Source organism: Ovis aries, chromosome 12 (assembly GCF_016772045.2).
Source record: "Ovis aries strain OAR_USU_Benz2616 breed Rambouillet chromosome 12, ARS-UI_Ramb_v3.0, whole genome shotgun sequence".
Taxonomy (NCBI): Eukaryota; Metazoa; Chordata; class Mammalia; order Artiodactyla; family Bovidae; genus Ovis; species Ovis aries.
Genome location: NC_056065.1, coordinates 20962397 through 20989635, shown reverse-complemented (window position 1 = coordinate 20989635; position 27239 = coordinate 20962397). Strand labels below are relative to the sequence as shown.

Genomic DNA, 27239 nt, shown 5'->3' with positions numbered 1-27239 from the left:
CCAGTATTAGGTAGGCAGGCTGAGATATAAATCACTTGGCTCTGATCAGGCAGAGCTTAAGAACCAAACCTCATCAGAAATGGATCACTACAAAGCTTCAGTGCACTTAGCTTTTACAGGGCAAGAACACTGTCTTACCTCGTAGCAATTCTCTGAAGATTTCTCTCCGTTTCTTTGTCTTTGACAACATCTGGCTTTACTCTGCACATCATTTCCCATTCCCGCTTCTTATCAAGCTGTGTTATAAATAGTGTTATGTGAGAGAATATTAGGCATTTTTGAAAGTGCAGCACACTTTGATATGATACTCTGTGAAAGGACAAAGGTAATAAATCATTCGAGCTTTAGTTTGTCACAGGGCCTTTCAGAAACCCACCCTTTCAGGGGTCCGGCTCCGGGAGCCTGCGGTTAGCACTCGGCATGTCACGTGAGAGGCACCAAGTGAGCAGCCGGCAGGCTCTCCGACAGCAGGGGCCTGGAGCACCGCCAGTGTGCGGGGCCAGGAGGGCCAGGCTGGGGGTGAGGGAGCCCCGTGCCCAGCCTGCCATTGCCAGAAGCCTCACAGGGCAGCATCAGCAAGACGCCAAACCACCCTCTTCTGTAACCAGGAGTTTAAGCACCGCTTCTCTTTATTTTTAGAACCTGACTTCCCCAGTGGCCAGAATTATTACTAGCGCTATAATAGATAGAGCCTATTTAAACAGTGACTGTTCCTCTTTCCTCTTATGGCACATCCGACCGCTGTCCTTGCCATACATGGCTTATCAGTCACAAACTAGAGCAAGCTGACTCTCCAAGATAATGCAGATACAGAAACAGATTAGGAAATAAGAATATCCCACAGACAACATCATCTCACTCAAAACTGTTCTCAGGGGGTTTCCTGATCTCAGGTCCTTGATTTGGCACACTTGCTTCTCCAGGTCCCCTGCTCAGGTCAATGTATCACCAAACATCAAATAAACTGAATATGATGAACTAATTATCAAGAAGCTGGTAATAAACATCAAAATCAGGAAGAACCAGTGGGAAAAGTCTCCTTTTATCTTTTCCTTTTCTTCATTCATCTGATCTCTCACTTTGTATTAACGAAAACATCTGTTCACGGTAAAATCAAATCTTTGCTCTTGCTATACTCTGAAGCCTTTTTAAAGAACAGATTCTCATATATATCCGAATATATATATATACATATATATATATTCTTATATATCCGAACAGATCGGATATTTTAACTATAATGAAATTCATTGTCAGATTACACCAGAAATAAAAAATCTTACTTTTAAGTTTAAAACAGTCAATCCTTAATTATCTTTTGTACCGAGGGGATAATAGGCATGCATGATCCCTAGTATTTCTTTACCTATAATTAGAAATAGGTAGCCAATATTCTGGAAACCAATAATACTTAACATTAAGAAACAAACACAATTTACACAGACTCTACCCAGAAATAATATACTCAAGAGCATCTGTGGCTGCTGTGTCGTGTTCCTGGTATCAACACACGTGCTTTCATGCATTATGTGGACAGCATCAGCTCCAGCACTCAAAGCTTTGGTCTAGAGCAGAGTTAGGAATTTCTTTCTGTTGGCTTTACAATGCTGTTCTCTTACTGGAACACTGGGACTAGGGGTAATTAAGGATTCTGATATTTTTAAAGCCTCCTCTAGCTTTTGCCAGATTAAAAAAAAGAAAAACCAAGGTTCAAATTTTAAGTTGAAAAGCTATCAGTAAGACTCAGAGACAAAGCTGATCTTAAATAAAGTACAATGAGAATATTGAATTAGTAATAGAGTATGTTCTGTTTCAAAGGGCAGTACTTGAAAAGTTCCATCTTTATACAGCCTCCAACAGAGGGCACCCAGTATTAGGAACAAAGAAAACATTCATCTTGAAACAAGATAAGGGGATGGTGAACTTAAAAGCAAACAAATGCCACCTGAAACTTAAGTTTTCTCTCCTTTTTACGTATAAAGTATCTCTTTGAAATGAGTACTCTTATATTGTCAGTATGACTGTAGAAAGTTATTTTTCTTTCATTAAAAAATAGTATCTATTTCAGCAGCCAAATAGTTTAGACATATTATTCAAATAGTTTAGACATATTATTGTCCTACTGTTCATTTATTATTATTTATCTTTGTAATACACAACAGCAAACTTAATTAAAAGTCCAACTTCTGGCCTTTCATTAGCAGACAGCACCAGTCTAGCTTCTTCCATCAGTGGTTTAACAAAAGATATAATGAACTCTATCCATCAGTAAAATAGTTTGTTTTCAGAACTGCAACCAACCCTGTCAATGACATCATCACAGATTTATATCATAAAATAGATTTTAAGCTAAAAGTAACTAACATGATTCTATTAGTTCAGAGTTAACTTTATTAATAAAGTCAGCATCTGAACAGGTAAGTTGAATAAGATATTCAAACCCAGGAGTCACTGGCACAGGTATAAGTACTTGACTTTTAAAAGGACACATTTCCTTGGAGTTCACATTTTTATTATTTTGTTTAGATGAATAAAAAACATGCTCAAGAGAATGATTCAGACTAGGTTTCTGAACGCAACCTTGGTTATCCACTCACAGATAAAACACAAGTTAGGAACTGGAATGCTAACTGGACAAACACTGCAAGGAGCAATCTGGTAGCAATGAGAACTAGCCTTGACACCCAATGTACATAACAACGGGTAGGACACACCTGTTTTCTTTTCTCTAGTCGCTCTTGTTTCAACTTTTCCTTTTCCTTTTCCAGCTCTTTGTTTCTGACCAGGATGCTGGGCTTGCTTTCAGGAATCTTCTTGTTCAGGACTCTGGCCATGGCATCTGCCCAGCCCGCATTAGTCCCCACACTGGCCTCTGCAGCACTGGCATTGTCATCCTCGCGGGGTTCAGCTTCACCTTCGCTGTCAGCTTCTCCTGCTTCATCACCAGAGGAAAAATGATCTTCTTCCAATGCACAGCTTCCTAGAGAACCTAACAGGAGAAACAAACTAAACTTTAATACTGGAGGCAGAGTTTGGCAAGGCCGAGGTGAGACCCCCCAGGGGCCTTCCTAAGGCTAATGGCTCTCCATCTGTCTCCATTCTTATTTCCCTAAGTCCCACAGCTGCCGTGATAGTGGAGAATGGCAGGACCCTCCATCCTACCGTCACCCACCCACAAAGACCTGGCCCGGCCGTGTGGACAGGGGAGGCCGCCACAGCATCAGCACCCAGGACCCAGGGAGTGGAAGTCAATCCATCAGCCTCAGGGCATCCTGTGGTCAACGGTGACAGATGCTGCCATGGGGCTGCTGCAGGGTGTGCTCAAACCCACAGGCTTTTAATTGTGTTATTAAACTACTTGAAGAGACTAACAAATATTATTTTAAAAACAAGTAACAACAAAACACTTTAACCTGTCAAGAAAATGGAATAGTATTTCCACAGCACAGAGAAGTCACAGTAAGTTCTCTGAGGGCTTTGGCCCAGATGTTTAAAATCCTGAATCCTGGCATGGAAAAATCTAAACACTTGTTTCCTTTTATAGAATCTGCCTATAACATTAATAAACTGGGTTTATTAATGGGTTGCAACATTTTTGAAAAAATAATCTAATGGAGTGATATGTGCCCAAAATTTGACTGCACTGCTGGATGGCCGAAAGTTTTGAGTGAAGGATCCAAATTTGTACACTGTGGAGCTGTACCATGCAGAACCACTCAGAACCACCTAAAGAAGCATACACATGAAACTATGTAATCTGTAAGATTCAAACGGCTGAGATCAGAGGAGTGGCCAGAACACGATCCAGTTGGTGGCCTCGCTTGAAAACCAACTTGCTGGGAACCCCTGGGTACTTTAAGTTTTGCAGTCTGTCTCAAATTCTGAATCTCACTGTAGTTTAGCAACAAGAACACAAGTGCCAGTGAAATCTGTGTGCCACTATATGATCCCGAGCCTTCTGAAGAGCTTCTGCTTTGCTCTTCAAAAACCTGTGGAACTAAATTAGGAAGTACTTCAAAAGTAGTTTTATATTAGCTCATGGCTACGATCAAAGAGAATGGAACTGACCGTATAGTCAGCTCTTCCACTCTGAGTGATCCTCCCTAACCTCTTGACTTGAAGTCATGAATTACGACAGAACTGCTGAAAAGACTTGACTTAGCTAGTCATCACTACACTTGCTTTTTGGTATTACATTTGCCTAATATCTTTGCTTCTTTGATTGCTGAGAACTCATGAAACAAAAGGATGGAAAACTAAGTATTTAATACATTTCAAAAACAAAAATTTGCAGCATATTATAAAATGGCAAATAAAAATATATAAAACAAATCATAAACTGATTTAATAAACTACATATATAAAACGAGTCTCAAGCATAGGAGTAAGAATGAAGTATCTTCAAAAGGTAACAGAACAACACATAAAATTAAACAGAGCAAAATAATACTTTAAAAAGGCATGATCTTACATAAACTATGTTAATGGTATCAAAAAATTAAAGGAAATGATAAAGAAGCAGGAATCATTAATAATTCTACTGTCCTAATGTATTGCATATTTAATAAAAAAAAATTTTGAAAGAGAACTTAATTTGACACATAATTTGAAGCCGCCACTGTATCCTGTATGCCTGGCAAATTTAAATCTGAGAATGTGACAAGGATGTGATTTAGGTGATATAAAAACGCTCACTGCCTGCAATATAAGAGTAAGTATACAAATTTTGCCAAACAAAATCTGAAAGCACTACCATTCAATAAAAATCTGTGTGTCTACTATATACCAGATTCCAGAGCCCAGAAGCATCTCCTAGGACCAGCGTTCCCTGGAAAGTACATTGAGAAACAGAGTCTGGAGAATGTAGTTAAGTGAAAAACATGTATGTTAATACAGACTATGTTTATTCCTCAGAGCCAGCAGCACTGGAGAGGTACTAACAACAAAATAAACAATTCTTTGAAAAGTACTTCTTCTAGGTACGCAGTCATCTAAATGTAAAGAGGCACAGTGGTTTGTGTCAATGAAGAACCTCTGAGTGATCAGAAGCAGAGGTCTTTACTAGCTCCTGGTAAAAAATGTCAAAACGGCAACACTGACACCTAGTGTTGTGTCCTAATGAAGTCACACACAAACTGCAGTGAATTTCACATAGTCACCTACACAGGCAGCCCAAGACTTTCTGGTTGTATAAGCCACTGCAGTTCTCCATTTCTAAACCTGGGCTATTTTTCTTTGGTGTGTTTCTTAGCCAGCTTGACTACAACAACATGCATGCTACGGACACAATAAATTCATAAAGTTTTATAACACCATTTCATACAACCTGCACTTACTCCAGTTTAAAAAAAAATAATTCCAGAAGAATTTGCTGCAGTCATGGCTTTTTATTATATTTTTAAGAGGCCCTAACTCAGAAGTTTTCAGTCATGCATTCATGACCAATGGGAATGATGGCATTTTCTAGAAATAAATTTAAATACGTCAATGTTATGAGGTCAGCTAGCATATTACAAAACAAAGTTTTCTTCTGGAATACCAAAGCGAATCACTACACAAGTCAGAAAATAGAACTGGCCCTTAAAATTTTACTGTGGCCAATGAAGAAGAGATTTTTTTGAATTTACCACAAACTGATATCCAACAGAAGTGGGTGTAACCCAGGGATCTAAGGGCCCCAGATAAGCAAAAAACTCCTTTGAAGTTCTCTGTGTTAAACATTAACTCTAATTTTGCATTCTTTTTTAAAAACCTGGAAATTAAGGAAGAGCAACAAAGAATGCTTACTGGAAGTAAGAACTAATGGTTCCAACAGAACTTTCTGCGTTTATGGAAATGTTCTCTTATCAGAGCTGCCCACCAACCACAAGAGCCTAGTGGGTCCTTCCCATGTGGCTAGTACAATGAAGTCACTGAATTTTTTTTTAACTTGACGAAATTTTAATTCCTTCAGCATGACTAGTGGCCACCACATTGGGGAGGGCAAAGTTAGACTTCTGAGGTAACCAGGTAGGCAGAGGCCTCTCTCCATCTCTTGCTGCACTTTCCCCAAACTTCCACCAGCCTTTCAAACTTGCCATCTGTCCCTCATCCCAGATACGGTGAGCTGCTGGCAGAAAAGTGAGTTATTTTCCTTACCCTCTGGGACTGGGATAAAGTTTTTTTAAAAACTCACAGTCCTTCAATATGAATGAAGACGAAGGAAGGAGAAAATGAAAAATCTAGATTTTCCCCTTGAAGAAGTAAAATATTTAGTAGGATACATAAATCAGTTAACACCAATGGAAAATTTTGGTTTAAAATTTGTAAGCGTTCTTCTAATAGAAAAACAACGAAGAAAAAGGTTTAGGGGTTTCTTTTACAAAGATGATTTCAAGTTATTTCTTAAAGGTAAAGAGCGAGCCTGAATGACAAGAGAAGGAAAAAGCCAAAGAAGTAAGATTCTACAATAAGGCCAACCAAAAGAGGCACGGAAAAGATCACTGAATCAAGAACCGAAACGTTCTAGATTTGAGTCAATGCCCTGTATTAAAATTAAAATTACTACTGTAATCATCACTACAACAGTCCAGGCCGAAGAAACCAGCATGCGCAAAATGCATGGGGATGTTGAAGAAGGGAAGTGAAGTGAAATGGCTCAATCGTGTCCGACTCTTTGCGACCCCATGGACTGTAGCCTACCAGGCTCCTCTGTCCATGGGATTTTCCAGGCAAGGGTACTGGAGTGGATTGCCATTTCCTTCTCCAGGGGCTCTTCCCAACCCAGGGATCGAACCCAGGCCTCGTGCATTGTAGACAGATGCTTTACCGTCTGAGCCACCAGATATCTATAAAATATAAAGAAGTTCACATAGGCTGAAACTGGAGCTGTGGAGACTAAACGGTAAGAACTGGGTGTGAAAAGCTTGTTAGTTTATATAAATAAGCCGGTCTGATTTATCATCCAAGAAAAAAACATACATCAAGCCCAGGTTCTGCACTATAGGTGTGTACTTCCAGTAAGCGGCCAAACTGCTACTGCTATTTTCACCTCCCACTTACCTCAGATCCCTCCTTTTAAGAAAGTTTCTCTACTGGATTAAGAAGGTTTTTCTTTTAAAATACAATTATCATCTGGGAGCACTAAGGACACTGCTTAACCTTGATCTTCAGTTCAGTTCAGTTCAGTCGCTCAGTCGTGTCTAACTATCTGAGACCCCATGAATCGCAGCGTGCCAGGCCTCCCTGTCCATCACCAACTCCCGGAGTTCACTCAAACTCATGTCCATCGAGTCAGTGATGCCATCCAGCTATCTCATCCTCTGTCGTCCCCTTCTCCTGCCCCCAAATACCTCCCAGCATCAGGGTCTTTTCCAATGAGTCAACTCTTCACATGAGGTGGCCAAAGTATTGGAGTTTCAGCTTTAGCATCAGTCCTTTCAATGAATAGCCAGGACTGATCTCCTTTAGGATGGACTGGTTGGATCTCCTTGCAGTCCAAGGGACTCTCAAGAGTCTTCTCCAACACCACAGTTCAAAAGCATCAATTCTACGGCACTCAGCTTTCTTACAGTCCAACTCTCACATCTATACATGACTACTGGAAAAACCACAGCCCTGACTTGACGGACCTTTGTTGGCAAAGTAATGTCTCTGCTTTTCAATATGCTATCTAGGTTGGTCCTAACTTTCCTTCCAAGGAGTAAGCATCTTTTAATTTCATGGCTGCAATCACCATCTGCAGTGATTTTGGAGCCCCAAAAAATAAAGTCTGACACTGTTTCCACTGTTTCCCCATCTATTTCACACCTTTAGAGTTTACTTTAAATCAAACAGAACTTATAAAAATTTGAGATCAGTTAGTAGTGATTAAAGAGTAAAGACATAGAACTCAGGCTGCCTGATTCAATCTTAACTCCAGACACAAACCTACGTGACTTTTCTGAAGGTTTTTACCTTTTCAACCTTAGTTTCCTCGTCTGTAAAAATGGCAATAAAACAGTACCTACTTCATTGGGTTTTATGATAATTAACTGTTTTCTTAAAAGAGTGCCTAGCCCATAAGAAATGTTTACATGTCAATTACACCCCTCCCCGCCCTCCACCCCCATACCCTTCAAGACATACATAATATGGCTGCAGAGCAGACAGGAACAAAGAACAAACAACTTTGGTGGCTGGAATCTACAGGACATATGAGGTGCTGAATGGGAAGCTTTAGATGACCTGTTACAGCACAGGGGTTAAGCACTCAGAATATAAAATAAGCAGACGTGGAGCTATGCCCCATTTCCATTACTTCCTACTAGCATAATCTTGGGCAAGTTACTTAACCGCTCTGTGTCTCAGCTTCTGGGAAGCTGGGAACAAAAACAGTACCTACCTCACTAGGTTGTTATGATGATTAAATGAGATAAAACAGGAAAAGCACTCAGCACAGCTCTGGCACACAGCAGGCATTAAATAGATGACAATAATAAGACGACAGACAAGGAGACTAAGAACCTGGGAGCCAGAGCAGGGAGGCATCCCAAAAGTTCTAAAAAGGACTGACAAAAGACAGGGGGAGGGGGAATAAATCTTCCTTCCACTGTAATTCCACCCAGTCTTGGCTCTCCTGTAACCCATACGCCAGGGGTTCACGGTGAGCAAGACACCTTTGATTCTGTTTCAGAAGCGGTCGATTATCTCTGTCCTACAGCTTCCCAAGCACTCTAAAACAATGATGAATATTAACTAGCCAGCAAGTGTTTAGGGCTAGGTACTATTTAAAGTGCTTTTTATGCATTATCACTTAATCCTCACAACACTCTCTGAGACGCTATTATTATTCTACTTACAAGGAGAATGCTTCTGAAGCTTAGAAAAGTTTTAAAAATCTACAGAGTCACAAAGTGAACAAGGTGGGATGACAGGGTGTTGATTTCTAAGGCACTATACAAAGCTCTGAATCCAAGATTCAACTCAGACTAAGGTAACTGAACTAAGGCCGAGAGTAGCCACAATATACTGGGTTGGCCAAAAAGTTCATTTGGGTTTATCCTACCAAAAACCTGAACAAACTTTTTGGCCAATTCAATAGCTTAATAAAGCTTGAATTAAAAAGGAATTTCTCTCTAAGCCATAGCTAACCAGAATGGCCAGTGCTCACATCCCATTCTCATTTTGCCCGAAGTCATACAGAGCTCCCCAGTCCAGGTATTAAAACATCTGTTCTATCACGCCATGTGCTCTTTCCTGCCCTTTACTACTTAATTTAGAATATTCAAAATTGATACTTGAAAATTTTTTTAAAAAGCATTTACTTGTTAAAAAAAAAAAAAGAAGTTACTCAGGTTTCCATAAAAATAACCAAAAATAAAATGATAGTTTTACCACGGGACAAACTGTTGGATGTGATTACTATGTGCTATCTGGGCAAACCAGACAGAGCCTGGAAGTAGTCTGTTTCCTGAGCCTGTTCTATAAATTGCTAAACTACTCAAGTAGGACTATGATATACTTCATTTCTTAGGCATGTTCCTTTGCTATTTTAAGTAACTTAAACAATGCAGGAGGTTATAAGCTACAGTTGGATGAAAAGTTTATTTATCTGCTAGGTTATTACATCTTAAATACTGCTTTGTAGTTTATCAAAAAAGGAAGGGATTGCTCCTAGGACCTTCTAAACTGGATTGGTATCAAGTCTTGTTTTAGAAGTATAAGGCCGTTATTCAAATATGTGACCAGAATAATTCAGAAAAAACGAAATTAGCATTCCTCCCTGCTAGTTTATAGACACATGGGCACGTGCTCTGAAGGAGCAGTCAATCACTCGATGGCACTGGACCGAGGCTTTTTTCACATGGGTTGATTTACCGACTACAGAGGTTTTTTTTTTTTTTAATAAAGATTACAATCTTAAGCAAGTAGCCACTGCATATAAACCTCCAACAGTGCATAAATTCTGTAGGTCTGAGTAATTCAGTAACTCAGAGGTACAGGTTATCATTGTTGTTTAGTCACTAAGTACGCTTTGCAAGCTCGTGAACTGTAGCCCACCAGGCTCCTATTCCATAGGACTTCCCAGGCAAGAATACTGGTACGGGTTGCCATTACTGCTCTTTATAATACTTGACATCATCACCACTGTTTTCATTTTTTCACCTGAACTGATCTACCGAATGGGAAGGCTGTGTTTTTTATTTAGACTACAAAGGTAAGAGCCAAGCACACACGGTATCTAAACCACCACCAAGGCATTAATTGAGTAACTCTGAGTAGTTCCAGGTTAACTAATGTAGGCATGTCATCCTCTCCTTTATATGCTTGGCATTTATGTATTACTTGAATGCTGACTAGAGCATCTTACCTTACACATATCTTTGATTTGGGATCATTTGCAATTTTACTACGACCAAAGTTCAAACCCTACTGAAGAGTATTACAATTTATCAAAACTTACAGTCTGAATCATTTTGCTATCATTCAAGTTTATATCACATATAACTTCTGCTAATCTGTAACCTCAGTGATATCCGGAACACGAGAAAAGAGTGTAAAAATCACATTAAGAGAAGTTTCCAATTTTATAATAAATGGATATCGAGTACTACGTCACATTATCAGGATTCATGCCAAGTTCTGAAACACAGCTTTTACCAAAGCTTTAAGGTAACAACTAGGAAACTTCTGCAAAGTCTGACAAACAATATCCAAGAGTTTTACACTCACGAAAGCACAATTTTCTACCTTTCTTACACAACATGTCAAAAGAAACTAAAGCCAGAAGATAAAAAATAAAAGTGCAAACAACACATGGGGTATACTTGTGTGTAAGTAGCATTTCACTGAAGGAAGCTGCTTCCAAATGTTGATATAAGGCACATCCTTATCTATTTTTATGAACCAATTAAAATTCAAAGATAAGTCTCCGACTCAATTTCCTGATAAAATGAGCTGGTACACTTCAATAACAAGCCTGTAATGTGCACACTGATTCCTCATGTGTCTGAAGTCCACTTCAGTCGCCTGCCTTTATAGTCTCTCAGAATCCAGCCTCTGTGAATTTTTGATAACTTACTATAGTTCTGCCAAGGTCACACGTACACAAATATCTGAACTAGAAAAGCTATTTCCGGGGACTTTCCTGGTGGTCCAGTCGTTAAGAATCTGCTTTCCAATGCAGGGGACACAGGTTCGATCCCTCGCAGGGAGCTAAGATCCTGCATATTGTGGGGCAGCTAAACCCACTTGCTGCAATTAATACTCAAAGCAGCCAAATTAATAAACAAAAATAAATTTTAAAAAAAGAGAAAGCTGTTTTTATCACTTTTCCAGAAATATCTGATTTCACAAGAGGAAAAAAAAATCCATTTCTTTATATTAAATAAAAAATTCTGAGTTAAACCAAAGGAAAACATCTCCATCCAAAGGGCCTACATTACTGAATTTATTAAATAAAAGGCCTTTTATTATTTGTCTTTATTGAAGAGACACATTCTAAATCCTGAAAGAAAAGGCAGAGGGAGACAACTAAATAGAACTCTAGAGAAGCTGGTCAAGAGAAAGTGAAGGGAAAAAAAAGAGTAGCTAGTGGGCCAGCATAAGCATGGCGAGGAGGGAGGAGAGCAAACGCGTTCAAGAGATGAGGAGTTCAGACACCATGTCACCAGCAAGCCAGGGGGGCAGCAAGATGTGTGCCCGGAGGAGTAAACAGCCGTCAGGCCACATGCAGATCACCAGTGCACAGTGACACGGGCCATCCTCCTTATTCACTGGATTCTGTTTTGAAGATGAAATCATGAATTCAGCCTGGCAAATATCAGGTGCATGCTATCCACAGAACAACGAGGCAGAGACAATCCATCATTGTCAAAATCACTATCACTAAATAGAACCACTATTAATGCCTAATTTTACCACGAAAACATGACTGAATGGCTAATTACGGAGTAAGAAGGACAGAATTAAGAGATAACATCTGGCATCTATGGATTGAACAGTTTTCCACTGAGAGGCTTTCTACTAAAATGGAACACAGTATCTCCAAGCCTCTGTCTCCTCATCTGGAAAACAGAGAGGCCATCAGCTCCCTTGTAGGGTTACCTGAGGAAATTCTAACCTCTTTTCTGGAGAAAGCTCCAGCTTATAAACATGGCTGTTATCAAAGGCTGGAAGGCTTATTGGGTGGCCGAGAGATGGGACTAGCGGTTATGTTAGATCAGAAAAGATGTCACGATCATGACACCACATATTTATGAGTAGGCTGTTATCTAGTCGCTAAATAGTGCCTGACTCTTTGCGAACCTATGGACTGTAGCCCACCAGGCTCCTCTGTCCATGGGATTTCCCAAGTAAGAATACTGGAGTAGGTTGTCATTTTCTTCTCCAGGGGATCTTCCCAACCCAGGGATCGAACCCACGTCTCCTGCACTGGCAGGTGGATTCTTTACCACTGTGACTCAAAGGTATGGTATTTATTTTATGGTTGCCATGTGCCAACCATTAAATTAAATGCTTTACATACATCAGCCCACTGAATCTTCACAACAATCTTGAGGAGACACTATTACCACATCCATCTTATGGATGAGGGAACTGAGGCAAGTTCCCTCCTAAGAAGCCCAAAGTCCCTCTGAAAGGCAGTACAAACATAGATGCCTCTCACACAACTGAGAAAAGAGTGATCATTTATTTCTGGAGATAATACACAGATTTTAGGAGAAAAGAAAGGAAAGGATGGGAGAAGAGAGGAAGGGAAGGAAGACTACAGTTATCAACAGCGGAAAGAGTGCTATAAAATCTGACCACAAAAACACCCCTTAGTGATCGAACCTTCAGTTCAGTTCAGTTCAGTCGCTCAGTCGTGTCTGACTCTTTGCAACCCCATGAACTGCAGCACGCCAGGCCTCCCTGTCCATTACCAATTCCCAGAGTTCACTCAAACTCACGTCCATCGAGTCGGTGATGCCATCCAGCCATCTTATCCTCTATTGTCCCCTTCTCCTCCTGCCCCCAATCCCTCCCAGCATCAGAGTCTTTCCCAATGAGTCAACTCTTCGCATGAGGTGGCCAAAGTACTGGAGTCTCAGCTTTAGCATCAGTCCTTCCAAAGAACACCCAGGGTTGATCTCCTTTAGAATGGACTGGTTGGATCTTCTTGCAGTCCAAGGGACTCTCAAGAGTCTTTTCCAACACCACAGTTCAAAAGCATCAATTCTTCGGTGCTCAGCTTTCTTCACAGTCCAACCCTCACATCCATACATGACCACTAGGAAAACCATAGCCTTGACTAGACGGACCTTTGTTGGCAAAGTAATGTCTCTGCTTTTTACTATGCTGTCTAGGTTGGTCATAATTTTCCTTCCAAGGAGTAAGCGTCTTTTAATTTCATGGCTGCAATCACCATCTGCAGTGATTTTGGAGCCTAAAAAAACAAAGTCTGACACTGTTTCCACTGTTTCCTCATCTATTTCCCATAAAGTGATGGAACCTTAGGGAGTGGAACAAAAACCTGTCTCAATACCATGGTGTGTTCATAACCAATTCTTGCTTAAGATTCTGTGGCCCTGCTCTTTTACTTTCCAGAAAGTTTTGTTTTGTTTGATCATTTCTGTCCTCCTGGTTCATCAACCGTTTTTCCGACCCCCGTTAGAGGTCAGAGAAAAAGCTACAGAGCAAGCTCCAATACTGGTTGTGTCCTCTATCAACCTATCAGCTTATGCACTGCGGGAGCAAGGTATAAACTCTCTACATCTCATTTTCTTACAAGTAAAATGAGGATAATATTAAAAATAACCCTGTCTTACAGGATTGTTATGAGAATTAAAGTGATACAGTACCTATTATTATGAGAATTAAAGTGATACAGTACCTAAACTATTATTATTACTACCTAATTCCTCTAACAGGAATATACCCAAAATTTATGGTGCTACAAATTTATTTGGAAGTTGGTTGTCTAGAAAATTGAATGCTTTCCTTCTGAAAAACATTTCAAGTGGGGACCTCCTCTCTGTCTTCACTGTACTTTTCTAGTGCAATCCCTAACAGAGCTTTGCAACTTTGCCTAACTGTTCTGGCACTCTTTGGCAGTCACCATACAGTTAGCAGTGATACTTACAAAGTGGCATTCTCTTGCTTAAAATGTCTCAAGAGCTCCATATTGCCTACTAATAGAGAATCCAATCTTCTTCATATGGCACACAGGGCCCTTTACAATCTGGCTTTACCCTGTTCCTAGTCTCAATAACACCTCTGAACAGCTAGAGCCACAGCCAACAATTCATTTCAACCTAACTAGCCATGTGTTTCAGGAGACTACATGCCACTGTGCGTGCTTTCCCTATGTCTGAGAAAACTGTGCTCTCCACCCCCAGACTGAGAAAACTAAGGCCCTGATGAAATGATTCCTTATTTATTTATTCAGCAAGAAAACTTACTTAGTACCGAAATATATATAAGGGAGGCCCCATGAGAATAAAGATAAAGAAGACGTTCCAGCACTTGAAAGACTTGCATCCGTAAGGAGAAAGACACGTTAAAATAAAAATAATCATACAGCATGAGGTTTATGTATAAGACAGAGGAAGCAATGCTTTGACTGCGTTCTACAGGATATGGAATTCTCTGTCTCCATCCTTATTGTTAACTGGACCAGGATCATGAGAACTACCTTTGTAACCACCTCTTAATATATTAAGGACCAATCTCTGAGCAGGAGAAGGTCAGGGGTCCTCTGCGATCCCTTGTAACCCGAGAAGCCAGTGCCAAGAAGGAGTAAAGAGTACCGCATGCACACACCACAGCTGAAAGCCTCAAAATACATTCCCTTCCTTTCGGTATAAACGTCTCTGGAAGACATCTTTATCAACCGCTTTTATTTATTCTACTTTAACCACCTACGGTGTCCTCACTAGTATCTCATCCCTAATTCCCCAACACACGCACGCACCTACTGCACAAGAAAATTCAAGTGTACCAGCCGTCTTCCTCTCTCCGCTTTTCCCTCCTTGTTCCTTATGAGCCTCTCTCAGACTTTTCCTCCTTGCTCCCTAGGAGACCCAACTCACTCTTGTAATTTTAGATATCGCCCTTCCTTTCGCCCCTTGCTACTGTAAGCCTCTTTTTTTTTTTTTTTTGCTGCTGCTGCTATTAAGGAAAAAAAGCAACAGATTCATCTTAGTTAATTACAGTGACAATGAAAATGTCTAATAAAAGAACTTGGAAGCTTTAACACGCAACAGCGACCTTCCTTCCCCTGAACATCACTTTCTCAAACCTCACACCGAGCCAAACTCGCCCCTTCGCCGTCCTGGGGAGATGAAACTGGGGCTGCCAGCGAGAAATTCTCTCGCACCTCTTGCTTCCCGCAAACTCTACCCGGCCTTTTCTCTGAGCAGCCAAAGCTCAGCCCAAGTAAGTTACCTTCATTATCGGAAGCGTCTTTGTCCTTATCTTCCAGCTCCGATGCTACAGACGGGACTACCATTTTCATCCTCTTCTTCTTCCTTAGTGAATTTTTCAGCTTTTTCCCCGTACTCACACGTGAGTCGCCAACGGCCGCGGCCATGATTCCTAACCGGAAGCGTCCCGTTACATTTGTGTCCGGCAGTAACACAGGGAACTTCGGCATCTAGTTCCGATGAAACAAGGTTACAGTAAAACAAAGTTCCGGTGGAACAAGATTCCGAGGTGGGGCCATCTAGTGGGAGTTCTCTGGCTGGAGCTTCAGAATGCGGGGGAAGAGGACTTGCTGGTTGTCTTCGCGAGCTACCGGCTCCAGTAAAAAATAATAATAGAAAAAAAAAAAAATCAGTGAGTGTAAGTTCTCCGCTGAGTCCGCCAGCTTGCCCTGGTCCTGGCCCGCCGCCCCACTCTGACCCCAACCCGACCCAGTCCGCTTTCATTTCCTCCCGGTGGCCGATTCCGTATCTGCCGCCTTATTTCTTGTTGATTTACGGGGTTCGACGAATGTCCCGAACGTGCCCACTAAATGCGTTAGAAGATAGGAAGGGAGGAAAATCGCATGGTGGGTTGATAATTAAGAGTATGAGAGTGTCCTCCCTTCTGCCCGGATCACCACCAGCAAAGATGCATAACACGCCAGATCTGTCTTAAAACGGATCAGATAAATCTCGCTGTGATTAACCCCTGAGTGGCTTCCAACTGCACACCGACAAGAATCTGGATTTTCCCCCCGGGGTCCTGGGTGTGAAGGACTCCAGCCCCATCCTCCTGCCTCGGACCTAGCTCCGCTCGGCCGGCTTGCGGCGCCCGCCCGCGCGGTGTAGACCGAGGCTGGAACAGCTCTGCCCTTGGCAAGATGCCCCTGCCTCCCTCCTGAGGCTGGCTTCTGCCTGAGCTCAGCCTTTGTCACCTGTTTTCCCAGCCCCGCTTTCCCTAAAACTGCTACCACAATCCGCCGCTATTCCTTTTCCCTGACTTGCGGCTCCTTCTCAGTAAGGACCATATTTCATTCACCATCCTACCCCAAGGCCAGCAACGGGACCTGGCCCAAGGTAGGAACTGGGACATACATTTCTAGAAGCGATAAATGAATGAATGACAAATACCATTCACAAAGTTAGTAAGTCGAAGGGATAGTGTAGCATATTCTTACATCGTGTTCCATAGGCCGGGCATAGTCTAAAGGCTTTCTGTAAGCTTAGCATTTTCTTGGAAGAGCATTTCTTGTTTTGTTAATACTCAAAATTTCTAAAGGGGGAGAGAGCACACTTTTTCTTTGGGTGCTGTATCTCTCTGCTTCTTTTAACTGCTATTACTATATTTTTTAAAGTTCTCTTCACTTACTAGCACAGTCCCTAGTTATTCCGATCCTCTGTGGAATCCACGGGATCTTCCCAACCCTGGGATTGAATCCAGGTCTCCTACATTGCAGGCGGATTCTTTACTGTCTGAGCCACTGGGCTGAAACTTATATTAAAATTTATAATCAAATTCCTGAGTGGTATCCATCTCCTGATTGGCCTTGACTGATGCAAAGTTAGAATGGATGTTGTGATGGAAATGTTATCAGTACCCAACTACTGTCCCTGCCAGACTACAGCACTGTTAAAAGTTCCACTAAAGCTTATTCGTTTTTGGAAGAGTGGGAGGTATTAAGAGGGCTTCCCAGGTGGCAGTGATAAACCATCTGCCTGCCAATGCAGGAGACGAAAGAGACTCCAGTTGGATCCTTGGGTCAGGAAGATTGCCTGGAGTAGGAAATGGAAACCCATTCCCGTGTTCTTGCCTGGGGAATCCCACAAACAGAGGATCCTGGTGGGAATACAGTTCATGGTGTTGCAAAAGAGTCCTCTCACAGGACTGACTAACATTTTCACACCCTGTTCATGGATCAGAAGATGCAACATTATTATCACTTCTTCCCATTCAGTGAAATTTCAATCAAAATTCCAACAGACTTTTTGTGGAAATTGACAAACTGATTATAAAACCCTTATGAAAATTCAAAAAACCTAGAAATTTATTCAAAAAAATAAATGCAAAAAGAACAAAGTTCGAGTTAGCATTATATAATTTCAAAGCATTATAAAACTACAGCTACCAATACAGTGTAGTATTACCATCAAGTAGACAAACAGATCAACAGAACAAAGTAGAAAGTCAGAAAATAAATACATACACACACATATATATAGAAAATTGATTTTTGACAGAAGTGCAAAGTCAAATCAACAGAGAAAGGACAGTATTTCCAACTAGTGTTGTTGGAACAATTGGATATCCAGATGCGAAAGATGCACTTCAATCCATACCTTGCACAACACATAAAAAATTGACTCAAAATGGAGTAGTAAACATACAACTATAAATTTTGAAAAAGAAACCAGAGGAGAAATCCATTGTGCCCTTGAGTTAGGCAAAGTCTTTGGTACAGCACCAAAAACATGATCCACAAGGGAACAAATTGAAAAATTAGACCTCAGCAAAGTTAAAAACCTGCTGTTTGAAAGACACTAGAGACTGAAAAGTCACATCAAAAGAAAGCAGGAGTAGCTGTATTAATTTCACACCAGCAGAATTCAAAGCAAGAAAAGTTATCAAGGATAAAAAAGGGCGTTATCACAAAAGGATAATTCTCTAAGAAGACATAACAACTGTTAAGTGTATTTACCTAACACCAATTGTCAGACTATGTAAGACAAAAGCCGTTAGAATTGCAAAGAGAAGTGGATGAATTCACCAATCGTAGCTGGAGATGTCAACACACCTCCATCAGAAATGGAGAGATTCAGGGGGCAGATATTCAGGAAGAACACAGTTGAATTCAGAGCACCATCAACCAAAAGGATGTAATTGCTATATATGGACTCCGTCCAACAGTAGCATAATTCTTCTCAAGATCACATGGAACATTCACCATGATAGATCACACTGTCACTGTAGCCTGCCAGGCTCCTCTGTCCATAGGGATTCTCCAGGCAAGAATATGGAGTGGATTGCCGTGCCCTCCTCCAGGGGGTCTTTCCAACACAAGGATCGAACCCAGGTCTCCCACATTGCAGGCGGATTTTTCACTATCTGAGCCACCAGGGAAGCCTTAATAGACTTAAAGAAATAGAAATAACGCCACGTCTGTTCCTGGATCACAAAGGAATTAAACTAGAAATCAATGGCAGAAAGATACATGAAAAATCCAAAAACATGTAAAGATTAAACAGCAAGCTTCTAAATAACATATGAACTAAAGAAGAAATCTTGAGAGAAAAATTAAAATATTTTGAACTAAATGAAAAACAGCTTATCAAAATTTGTGGGCTACAGAAAAAAGTAGTGCTTAGAAGAAAATTTATAGCATCAAATGCATACCTTTATAAGCATATACAAGAAGAAAGCTCTAAAATCAATCATCTAAGTTGCCACCTTTGGAAACTAGAAAGAGAAAAGCAAATTAAATCAAAATAGAAGAAAAGAGATAATAAGCATTACAGCAGGAATCAATAGGTTGAAACAAGCATCTCAAAAAAAGAAAATTGACGAAACCGAAAGCTGCTTCTTTGGATAAGTCTCTAGTCGGGCTAAGAAAAACAGAAGTTCAAGAATTACTAATATCAGAAGCAAAAGAGAGGGCATCACTAGGTACTATGAATGTAAAAAGGATAATGAAAGAATACAGTGAACAACGCTATGCCCACAAATTTGATAACCTAGACTAAATGCACCAATTTCTTAAAAAGTGTTTTCTCCAAATTCACACAAGACTAGACAGTCCGAATAGGCCTCTCTCTGTTAAATAAATGGAGTGAATACCCGACCTGTCTCTTGAGAAACCGGTATGCAGGTCAGGAAGCAACAGTTAGAACTGGACATGGCACAGCACACTGGTTCCAAATAGGAAAAGGAGTACATCAAGGCTGTATATTGTCACCCTGCTTATCTAACTTCTATGCAGAGTACATCATGAGAAACACTTGGCTGGAAGAATCACAAGCTGGAATCAAGATTGCTGGGAGAAATATCAATAACCTCAGATATGCAGATGACATCGCCTTTATGGCAGAAAATGAAGAGGAACTAAAAAGCCTCTTGATGAGAGTGAAAGAGGAGAGTGGAAAAGTTGGCTTAAAGCTCAACATTCAGAAAACGAAGATCATGGCATCTGGTCCCATCACTTCGTGGGAAATAGATGGGGAAACAGTGGAAACAAGTGTCAGACTTTATTTTGGTGGGCTCCAAAATCACTGCAGATGGTGACTGCAGCCATAAAATTAAAAGACTCTTACTCCTTGGAAGGAAAGTTATGACCAAACTAGATAGCATACTGAAAAGCAGAGACATTACTTTGCCAACAAAGGTCCATCTAGTCAAGGCTATGGTTTCTCCAGTAGTCATGTATGGATGTGACAGTTGGACTATAAAGAAAGCTGAGTGTCAAAAAATTGATGCTTTTGAACTGTGGTGTTGGAGAAGACTCTTGAGAGTCCCTTGGACTGCAAGGAGATCCAACCAGTCCATCCTAAAGGAGATCAGTCCTGGGTGTTCGTTGGAGGGACTGATGTTGAAGCTGAAACTCCAATACTTTGGCCACCTCCTGCGAAGAGTTGACTCATTGGGAAAGACTCTGATGCTTGGGAGGGATTGAGGGCAGGAGGAGAAGGGGACAATAGAGGATGGGATAGCTGGATGGCATCACCGACTCGATGGATGTGAGTTTGAGTGAACTCCGGGAGTTGGTGATGGACAGGGAGGCCTGGAGTGCTGTGATTCATGGGGTCACAAAGAGTCAGACACGACTGAGCGACTAAACTAAACTGAACTGAGCTAAATAGAAAATACCAGACCCAGCTGTGAATACCATTATGGATAGAATTGGGTTCTCAAATTTCATAAGTTGAAACTGTAACTGCCAATGTGGCTATATTTAGAGACAGAGCCTTCAAAGAAATTATTAAATTTAAATCAGGGCCTATGAGTGGGCCTCTTTGAGCAAACTCCAGGAGATAGCAAAGAACAGACAAGCCTGGCATGCTGCAGCCAATGTTTGGTACCAAAAGAGTCAGACATGACATAATAGCTGAACAACAATGAATGAGTGGGCCTCAACCCAATAGGACTGGTGTCCTTAAAAGAAGAGGAGAAGACAGCAGTGATGTGTATACAGAGAAGGTGGCCACTTACAAGCCAAAGAGACTGGCTTCAGAAGAAACCACCCCTGCTGGCACCTCAAAGCCTCTTCAGTTCAGCTCAGCTCAGTTCAGTTCAGTTGCTCAGTCGTGTCCAGCTCTTCTTGACCCCATGGGCTGCAGCATGCCTGGCTTCCCTGTCCATCACCAACTCCCAGAGCTTACTCCAGCTCATGTCCATTGAGTCCGTGATGCCATCCAACCATCTAACTGTGAGAATATAAGTATGTGTTATTTAAACCACTGAGTCTGTGGTATTTTGCTACGACAGCCCAAGAAAACTAATTTTGCTATTGCTGTTGTTTAGTCACTAAGTCGTATCCAATTCTTTTGTGACCCCGTGGATGGTAGCCCACCAGGGTCCTCTGTCCATGGGTTTCCCAGGCAACAATACTGGAGTGGGTTGCCATTTCCTTCTTCAGGGGGTCTTCTCTACCTAGAGATCAAACCCACATCTCCTGCATTGGCAGGTGAATTCTTTACCACTGAGCCACTTACTCTCACCCTGTATCTATCCTTTCTTAAAAGGAAGTGAGATAAATGGAATCATTATTTAGGTCAGTTTGTAATAAGTCAAGTTTTCTGTTCTTTGCATCCAAAAAGCATTGCACTGGATACACTACATGACCTTGGTCAAGTTGCTTTACTTTCAAAGAGGTAAATGTGTTTCAATTTCCTCATGCTAAAAATAAGGGAGCTGGACTAAATAAACTTTGAAAATTTTTTCAAGTTACATTTCTATGCTATTGTAGAATATACTTCTAGGAACTCTTTGTTTTCCCAAACCATGCCCCCTTCATCCAAAATCTATGATTCAATACTGGTATGCAAAGTTACTTGATAACTTTTCCAAAGTTATTTGATGGCAGTAATCTAACATTAATAGCAATAATAATAATTTTGGGTTCTGAACTCTGGGTGTTTTTTAGAGTATAGCAAAGTAGAAAGAATATAAAGATGAGCATAAATTCTTCTGTGTAGAAAGACTCTGAACACAGCAAAGGAGTCTTCCTTTGTGGGAAAAGAGGACTCATGGAATTTAGATGCCTCTGGAGATTGTCACTAAGGACAGAAGAAATTACTTGTAATGATCTTTCATGTGAGTCACCTTAAGGCTTTTGAAATCCACTAAGGAGCAGCTAACTAGAACACCATTTCCTCCAAACCAGGTAACTTTGCTTTCTAAAGAAAAAATGTAACTCCCCACAAAGCCCACATATTCCAAACTCCTGTTCTTATGGCTGTTTCTGAATCTTATCATCTTTATTTTAAGGACACATGTCAGGGTGTCCCTGGTGGCTCAGTGGTATAGAATCCACTGGCCAATGCGTTCAATGCATGAAAGAAATTATTTTAAAATGGACACATGCCTCTGAATCCTTTGGAACGTCTTAGGAGGATAGCTTTCCCTCCGTCTTTCTTCTCCTCTACCACTGGACTTCCGCCAGTGATAGAATTGAGACCCAAGCAGTGGCTTCATTATTTGTAATCAGACTGAGGCATTGTTAGATTGCCTCTTTAGAAACACCCCTGTAAACAAGAAAGGGACAGATTATATCATTTGGTTGGTGTTAAACAACAAAGCAGGGGAGTACTGGCAAGACTAACAGGCATTATTTCATTTGAACAAATTACTCTTGGACTCCTGGTCTCAGAGCCCGCATTAGTAAGATGGCCACTATCATGCATCAAGAAGACATATTCCACCTTGCATAAAGCCTTTCCATTAAATACTCACCTCCCTGTGGGAGCTAACAGTCTCTTAGGCAGTATTCATCAGCCACGACAAGATTTGCCCTGGATTTCTGAATGATCAAGCAACCACACGATAAAAGTGGGCTTCCTTGATCCTTCTAGGCTTTCAGGCTCTCACTGGTGCGAGTATAAAGTGCATCCTGAACATTATACAAGGAACTGCTGCTTCCTTTCCGTGGTGACAGCGGAACTCAATCTCTGCATCCTTAACAGACCATAGATACAGATGAAAGAGGCCTTAAGAGCTTGGCCTTCTTATTTCACCCTTCTGAAATTGAATGGCTTCATCATCCAAGACAAGTGATTGTTTGTCCAGTGGTAAGGTCCCAGGCTCTGGCCTTCCCAGACATGACATCCGTTCATTCATTTATTCATCAAATATTTAATGAATGCTTACTATTCCCTGGTGGCTCAGAGGTTAAAGCGTCTGACTCCAATGCAGGAGACCCGGGTTCGATCCCTGGGTCGGGAAGATCCCCTGGAGAAGGAAATGGCAACCCACTTCAGTATTCTTGCCTGGAGAATCTCACGGACAGAGGAGCCTGGTAGGCTACAGTCCACAGGGTCAAAAAAAGTCAGACACAACCTAGTGACTTCGCTACTATGTACCAGGTTCTGTTTGAGGCACCAGGGATTCCTAAAAAAGCAAGCCAAAAGGTCCTTATTCTTATTGACGCTTACATTCTGCGTGAGGGAGACATCAACAAATAAGTAAATAAAAAAAAATAAATAAATAGCTACAGATAATAGTGCCAGGAAGATAGTAAAACAGGGTCATGTAATAGAGACTGATTTGGTGATAGGGTGATGGCTGGAGTGGAGTACCTTAGACAGAGGTCAGAGCAACTCCAGGGGATGACATTTGAGCTGGGATGTGAATGGTGTGACTGAGCCAGTCACGTGGCAATCTGGGGAAAACTTTTCAGGAGAAAGCAAGTTCTTTTGAGGAACAAAAGCAGAGTGAGCAGGGGAGATGTAGGGCATGCTGAGATAAGATGGTTAAGAAGAGGCCAGATGAAATTTATCCTTATAGGTCATGGCAAAGACATTCGACTTTATGTCACGAGAAGTGGGGAGCCATGGTACTGTTTTAAACAGGGCAATAACAGGATCAGAACTCACTTCTCAAAGATGCTTTAAGTTCCTTTGGGAAATGCGGGGATCAGAATGCCAGTGCACAGGCCAGTTAGGAGGCAACTCTAAAATTCTATGTGAGAAATAATGGTCATTCAGACTGCGGTAGAGATAAATGACAACTGACATAGTAAGGGTATATTTTAGATATGGAAACAGCTGTTGATGGTTTGGATATAGGAAGTGAGGGACAACAAATTAGAAATTAGGCCTAGATTTTTCTGTTTAATAGGTAAGTGGATGATGGTGTCATTTGCTGATAAGTGGAAGGCTGGGAAGAACAGCTTTATGGGAAAAGTCAATTGTTTCTACTTGGACTTTTCAGGTTTAAGATCTTGACAGCTAAGTCAAAATGTTGACTAAGTAGTTGAATCTCAAGAGAGAGGCCAGGGTTAGAGATATGAGGTCTAAAATTTGGTAACAAAAGACCTCCTGTTGGTGGGTTTTAACATCCTGGGATGGTGGAGCTTTTCCAGGAGGAAGAGAAAAATGGAGGCTACAGCTCAGGTGGCAGGAACTCCAGTACTGGGAGATGTGGAGTCAACGCATGAAAATGAATAGCCAGAAAGTAGAACGAATTTGCAAATTAAGAAAGCAAAGGAGGAAAGTGTTTCAAAAAGGAAGCAAGCATCATCTTTGTTAAATGTGAGGTCAGGATAGATGGGAACAAGACTGTGTTCATAGGGTATTTTCAAAGTAGAAATCTCTATTCTGATCTCATCCATCTCATACAGATGGTGGAAATGCCACGCAGGGGAATATTTTCGTCATCTCATTCAGGCTGAGAGGGAGGGATCGTGTCACTTCCACAGAGGAGAACCAATGCCGAGGTACAGGAAGACTCAGCCACATACAGACCACAGCCCTCACCCCATCACCACTGCCTTTTCCCTGGGGTTCCCAGCACTTGCTGAGACTTGCCGACTCCCTGAGGGCACTGGGTAGGGAAGGCTGTACCAGGAGTCTGCCCTGAGTCTGGCCAGCATTGGCCATCTGTCATCCTTCCTGTTTGCAGACTGAGGCTCTCCTGCTGGCCTATTGGGCAGATATGGTGGTCTTTGAAGTCTACACTGACATAACCAGAGGCTTTGCTACCAACAGCCAGCTGGGCACCTGTTTCTCCTTTGGGATGTGAAGAGTGCTCTCTTTTCTCGGCCATGAAACCCAACTTTGCAGAGCCCATGCAGCCGTTGGCTGGAACAGCCCTGAGTTCTCTGAGCTGAATCCTGAATCCTGAGGTGCTTTATGGTGCGAGAGACTTCCTTTGAATAAAACAGGTCAGGTGATCTGAACCATTTTGTAAGGCTTCTCACATGGCCATGGGAAGCTAAGATTTCCAGTGCTCTATTTACTAAGCCCTTGTACCAGGCAATGTGATAGGTGTTTAATAACCCCATTTTACAAATAAGGTCTGCTGCTGTTGTTCAGTTGCTCAGGCGTGTCCAACTCTTTGCAACCCACGAACTGCAGCACGCCAGGCCTCCCTGTCCCTCACCAGCTGCAGCAGTTTGTCCAGGTTCATGCCAATTGTGTCAGTGATGCCATCCAGCCATCTCACCCTCTGACAAATAAGGATATAGCGGCTCAACAATAATCTGTGACATACCCAGAATCAAGATTTTAGCTCTAGCAATTATTGCTTCAGGTATTTTGAGTCTCTGTTACTTGATATACACAAATTTAGGATTGTTAATGTCTTCCTGGTGGATTAATCCTTGTATCATTATGTAATGTCTGTCTCTAGTGATTTTCTTTGCTCTGAAGTACACCTTGCCTGATATCAATATAGTCTCTTTTCTTCTGTCTTCCACTGTATCTACTCTACTATTGAACGAACCCAGCCTGCTTTTTATTTTGACTATTGTATTGGATTGGTCAAAAGGTTCATTTGGGTTTTTCTGTAACAGTTTTTAAAAACCCAAATGACCTTTTTGGCCAACCCAATGGTTTTCACTTTTATAATTTCCATTTTTCCTTTTAAAAAATAACATAATTATTTCTCAAGATTTTCTATTTTTTTCATTGTTTCAAAAAATTCATAGTTACTGTTGAGACATTTTATGATGGCTGTTTTTACTTATTTTTAAAATTTATTTTGTTTATTTACTTTTGGCCATGCTGTGCAGCCTGTGGCACTTTAGTTTCCCGACCAGGGATTGAACCTGCGCCCCCTGCATTGCAAGTGCAGAATCTTAAATGCTGGACTGCAAGGAAAATCCTGATGACTATTCTTAAAATCTTTGTCGTACTTCTAAGACCTGAGTCATCATCATCTCAAAGTCTATTGATTGCTTTTCTCACTCAAAGTGTAAATGTTCTTGGTTGTTATTATAATGAATAATTTTTAAAACTTGTATTTTGGACAGTTAAGGTGTCCTATTATAAGACTCCAGACCCGATTGAATATTTGGAATATTATAAGACTGAATCCTGTTTAATCTTCTGTATTTAGCTGAACGTGCCCCTGTCGAGGTGTAACATAGGGTCAACTAGGCATGTGTGCTGCTTCCTGCTGAGTCCTCTGATCTCATCCCAGCAAAAGTAGAACTCATTCCTGTTGCTTAGTTGTTTCTAAATGGAGATGTCAGCTCAGCTCCCTGTTGAGCACTGCTGACATCAGCCACAAGCTCTGTGGCTGCTGGGCCCTCCGGACACTAGACCTGCCCTCCCCCCACCTCCCTGTGCCTTGTCCCACCTCCTTGCTGCCAGATGGGAGTGGAGGTGCTGCTGTCTCCTGGGCTCTGATGCACTATCCTGATGAGGCAACCAGAGCACCGCCTGGCAGAGTGGGGGACAGAAGGCAGCTCCTCACGTAGTCTTTGACACCATTGGCAGTCCTCGAAGCAGTGCCTACTTCCATCAGGCACTGGAAAGAAAATCAGCTCCCTGTTCTTTACACACCACCTAGACAGCATATTAAAAAGCAGAGACATTACTTTGCCAACAATAGTCAAAGCTACAGTTTTTCCAGTAGTCACATATGGATGTGAGAGTTGGACTATAAAGAAAGCTGAGTGCCAAAGAATTGATGCTTTTGAACTGTGGTGTTGGAGAAGACTCTTGAGAATCCCTTAGACTGCAAGGAGATCCAACCAGTCCACCGTAAAGGAGATCAGTCCTGGGTGTTCATTGGAAGGACTGATGTTGAAGATGAAACTCCAATACTTTGACCACCTGATGTGAAGAATTGACTCATTTGAAAAGACCCTGATGCCGGGAAAGATTGAAGGCAGGAGGAGAAGGGGATGACAGAGGGTGAGATGGTTGGATGGCATCACTGACTCGATGGACATGAGTTTGGGTAAACTCCAGGAGTTGGTGATGGACAGGGAAGCCTGGCGTGCTGCAGCCCAGGGGGTCTCAAAGAGTTGGACGCGACTGAGCAACTGAACTGAACTGAACTGAACTGGACTGGAAGACTGGTGCACTACAGCCTTTGGTGGGGCAGATAGGAGTGGACTGAGGTGGGAGATCCTCTTTCTCCTGAGAGATAAGTCCTATTCCAGGATTACTAAACCCACACCTCTGGGGAGAGGGCACCAGCCCTGGTGTTTTCAAGAAGCATTTCAGTTCATTCTGATGTTCAGTGAGGGTGAGAGCCATGAGTCTATGCAGCTGCAGAAGTCACCAATGATGATAAGAGGTGCTAAAATCCATGATGAATGATGTGCTGAGACTGAAGGATGACAAAGCAAGGTGAACGGGAGCAAATGTTTCAGGACAGTGTGGTTCTCAATGTTT

The 27239-nt window shown here is 41.6% G+C and overlaps 2 protein-coding genes across 2 annotated transcripts in view; one reads left to right on the top strand and one right to left on the bottom strand.

The window, feature by feature from the left end:
- Nucleotides 1-15549, bottom strand: part of RRP15 (ribosomal RNA processing 15 homolog) — a 52215-nt gene extending 36666 nt beyond the window's left edge. The window contains exons 1-3 of the mRNA XM_012187050.5: nt 15388-15549; nt 2715-2989; nt 139-236 (exon numbers count right to left, since the gene is read on the bottom strand). Coding sequence (XP_012042440.3) covers nt 139-236; nt 2715-2989; nt 15388-15532 — 518 coding nt within the window. The 5' untranslated portion in view covers nt 15533-15549. The remainder of the gene's footprint in view (nt 1-138; nt 237-2714; nt 2990-15387) is intronic.
- Nucleotides 15550-15604: 55 nt separating this feature from the next.
- Nucleotides 15605-27239, top strand: part of LOC101121364 (heat shock cognate 71 kDa protein-like) — a 35249-nt gene continuing 23614 nt past the window's right edge. The window contains exons 1-2 of the mRNA XM_060396811.1: nt 15605-15744; nt 16352-16481. Of these exons, the coding sequence (XP_060252794.1) occupies nt 15605-15744; nt 16352-16481 (270 nt within the window). The remainder of the gene's footprint in view (nt 15745-16351; nt 16482-27239) is intronic.